We start from the raw sequence: 2,833 nt of genomic DNA, 5'->3' as shown, positions 1-2,833 counted from the left end.
ACAAAAGAATTTGAAGAACAATACGAAATCGATTATTTTGATGAACTATGTTTGTTTGGATTGATTCTAGCAGAAGAATAAGAAAAGGATGACGAATTTCAACATGAAAGCAATCAAGCGGATCTTGTCAATTGCAACTTGACAAGAAAAACTGCTCAGTGTGATGAAGTGTTGGATAGTTTGTTAATAGACATTACCAAAAAAAACACAATCTGAAGAAGATAATTCAAGAAATGCAAAAGAATCAGCGAACAATGAAGAAGACAATGAAAGTGAAAGCGAAAGCGATAGTGATGTGGATTTCATTTGCAATGATACTCGATTCAGAAGAATTGAAGTGTGCAATATTTATTTGATAAATAAAACATCGAAAACACTTTGGGATAACACATTTTTTGATTGGTGTGGAGAGATTGTGGCAAGTTTTTGAGTTTTATTTGATCACATGATGTTCGAAAGGCACAATAGAATTAAGTCTCAATGCATGAAGTTTTTTCAAGAATTATCACTTATAAAAGAGAAAGATGAAGTCATTGAATAAAATGGTTACAATTTTTATTAAGATTAAAGTAATAACAGAGAAACATATTCAATATTTCCTAACATTGTTTTCAGCATAACAATATCTCCTTGCTGTGAATCATAATATGAGAGAATATTTTCAAATTGCTGTGTAATAATTGGAGATCATCACCACAATATTTCAGACAGAACACTCAATGCTCTTCTTCGTCTTTAATATCTCATGGAAATAAATTTTTTCAGTTTTGAATCTGTTGAATCGATCATTTTGTTTGTCACTTATTTATTTTCTTTCCTTTATCTCTCGACCTTAATAAAAAGCTGAAATATAGAACAAATTATAAATGTTTTTTGTATTGACAGAAAATTGAAGTTAATTAACTGAATATTGAATGAGCTGAAGCAAAAAGAAAAGGCGAAATATGTGATTTGAGGAGAATAGTATCGAACCTACATGGAGATGGAGCAGAGAATGCGTTTTTGGTGGGAGGCGGGGCGCTGGATGTGGAGGACAGTTGTATAGTGTTTAATTGTTTGGAGGCAGAGGTGGAAACAGAGTCATGCGATGAAGAAGAGTTTTAACTTTTGCATGCCACAGGCTTGGAGCTGCTGGTTAGTAATACTTACGTCGTGCTGCAGAATGAAGCGAATATGCTTTCTGAGACAGTGAATAAGGTGGTTCAAATGACATGCAAGTTTGTGAGAGTGAATCCATTGAATATTGGAGAGCCTGAAAGCAGGGGAGGCGGAGCTATGGCAGCGGATCTTTGAGCTGCGAAGTGACTGAAGTTGAACAGCTAAGCAGTATCAGGATGAACAACTTCAGTGTGCTTGCGCTCGGAGTTTTGTGGGTGATGAGAGTTTATGTATGTGGGGAGAGCTCGGGGAGCACGGAAGTGGAGGTGAAGCTGTTGGGGTTCAGCAAGAACGAGACGCGGTGGTGGAAGAATACGTATGTGCGGGAAGTAAGTCTGGGGGCAGTGGCGAAAAAGGAGCGGATGCTGTTTGGGTGGGAGATGTGGATGGGAGATTAGGATTCTGTGGAAGAAGAAGAAGAAGTACTTGCTGTTGATAAAGATTTTTTGAGCAAAGGGACCGAAGATGATCTGGCTCTGCCTTTTGATTGGAACAACTGAGCTGAGAGTCTTCAACGTCAGCTGCTGAACGGATGATGGAATGCTTTGTTATGCATTGTGTTTTTGGGATTCTCTTCAAATGATCATATGAATCTGTGTTTAAAGAATAAGCCTAAGAACTTGATGAAGACAAAAAGGTTTGCATCTGAAGAAGATAACTGGAATTTTTAGAGGAATATCGAATAACATATGATTTGTGTGGCACACTGCACATGCTTCCCATCCATCAATTCCATCACGCGCGACAGAAACGGGTCAAACGGAAGAACAGTCGCACATAGAAGCTGAATCTTGCAGCTGGTCACTTCTCTCGCAAACATTGAGGAGGTGAACGACTCTTCCGTCTTCTTCAGAGAGAACATCGTTGACTGTGCGCGATTCTGTGTCTGTGATTGTGAATTAGATTGTGATTGCGAATGAGAATGTGCCTGTCCCTCTGCTTTGCCTGGTGAAACAAACAATCTTCCTGTGCTAGCTTTTGTCAGCATTGCCAAGTGCTTCGAGGAAGCAGAAGATGGCAGAAGACAATCGAGTCTGGCTGTGTTTCCATCTTCATCTGCAAAAAGAGGATAATCGGTGATTCTATTGTTTCTATCACTTCTGCTTCTTCCATTGCTGCTGCTGTTGTTGTCTTCACCAAGCAGAGAAAGCGAAGAAAGAGCAGCCTTCATAGACCAGAGAAGCGATGTCACTCCTCTCAACATTTTCACATCATTTGATGGGAGACACGGATAAAGCAAGGCAGCCGTGGTACGCGACGACTGCAGAACAAGAGGCCTTTCACGGAGTACTGAACGGCTTTTGGATGAGGATGAGGATAAAGAAGAATGCGACATTGAAAGAAAATGTGAAGCAGCACACTATTCTGTTAAAGAAGAAGAAGAAGAAAGTGAAGCGAATGCATTTGATATGCTTCTGATAGATGCTGGCTGTGTTGATAGATGTGAAGGCGGTTTTTGAGTGTTGGTGAAATGAATTGACTCAGAAAAGGAATTTTCAATGAAAAATTTCATTTCCTTTTTATTCTCATTCTTTCTACCTTCTCCTTCCTCTTTTTTCTTCTTCCCAGATCTATTCTCACTCTCTCTATTTCTATTCTCTTCCTCTTCTCCCTCTTCTCCCTCTTCTGCTTCTTCTGCTTCTTCTCCAAATCTGCTATTTTCTCTGTTTTCCAT

General features: G+C 39.3%; 2 protein-coding genes across 2 annotated transcripts; one reads left to right on the top strand and one right to left on the bottom strand.

Moving 5' to 3' along the window:
* Positions 1-1,334: 1,334 nt before the first annotated feature.
* On the top strand, positions 1,335-1,556 carry MONOS_10271c1 (uncharacterized protein; the record flags this gene model as incomplete). The annotated part of the gene is made up of 1 exon (XM_067862710.1): positions 1,335-1,556. One exon carries the CDS (start codon positions 1,335-1,337, stop codon positions 1,554-1,556), a length of 222 nt encoding a protein of 73 aa, XP_067723805.1.
* A 214-nt stretch (positions 1,557-1,770) lies between these two features.
* Positions 1,771-2,833, bottom strand: MONOS_10270c1 (uncharacterized protein; the record flags this gene model as incomplete). The annotated part of the gene is made up of 3 exons (XM_067862707.1): positions 1,771-1,816; positions 1,866-2,456; positions 2,520-2,833. The coding sequence occupies 3 exons, from the start codon at positions 2,831-2,833 to the stop codon at positions 1,771-1,773; spliced, it is 951 nt and encodes a 316-aa protein (XP_067723804.1).

Source organism: Monocercomonoides exilis (genome assembly GCF_001643675.1).
Source record: "Monocercomonoides exilis strain PA203 chromosome Unknown scaffold35-1074681, whole genome shotgun sequence".
NCBI lineage: Eukaryota > Preaxostyla > Oxymonadida > Polymastigidae > Monocercomonoides > Monocercomonoides exilis.
This window is presented reverse-complemented; position numbering and strand designations above follow the sequence as displayed.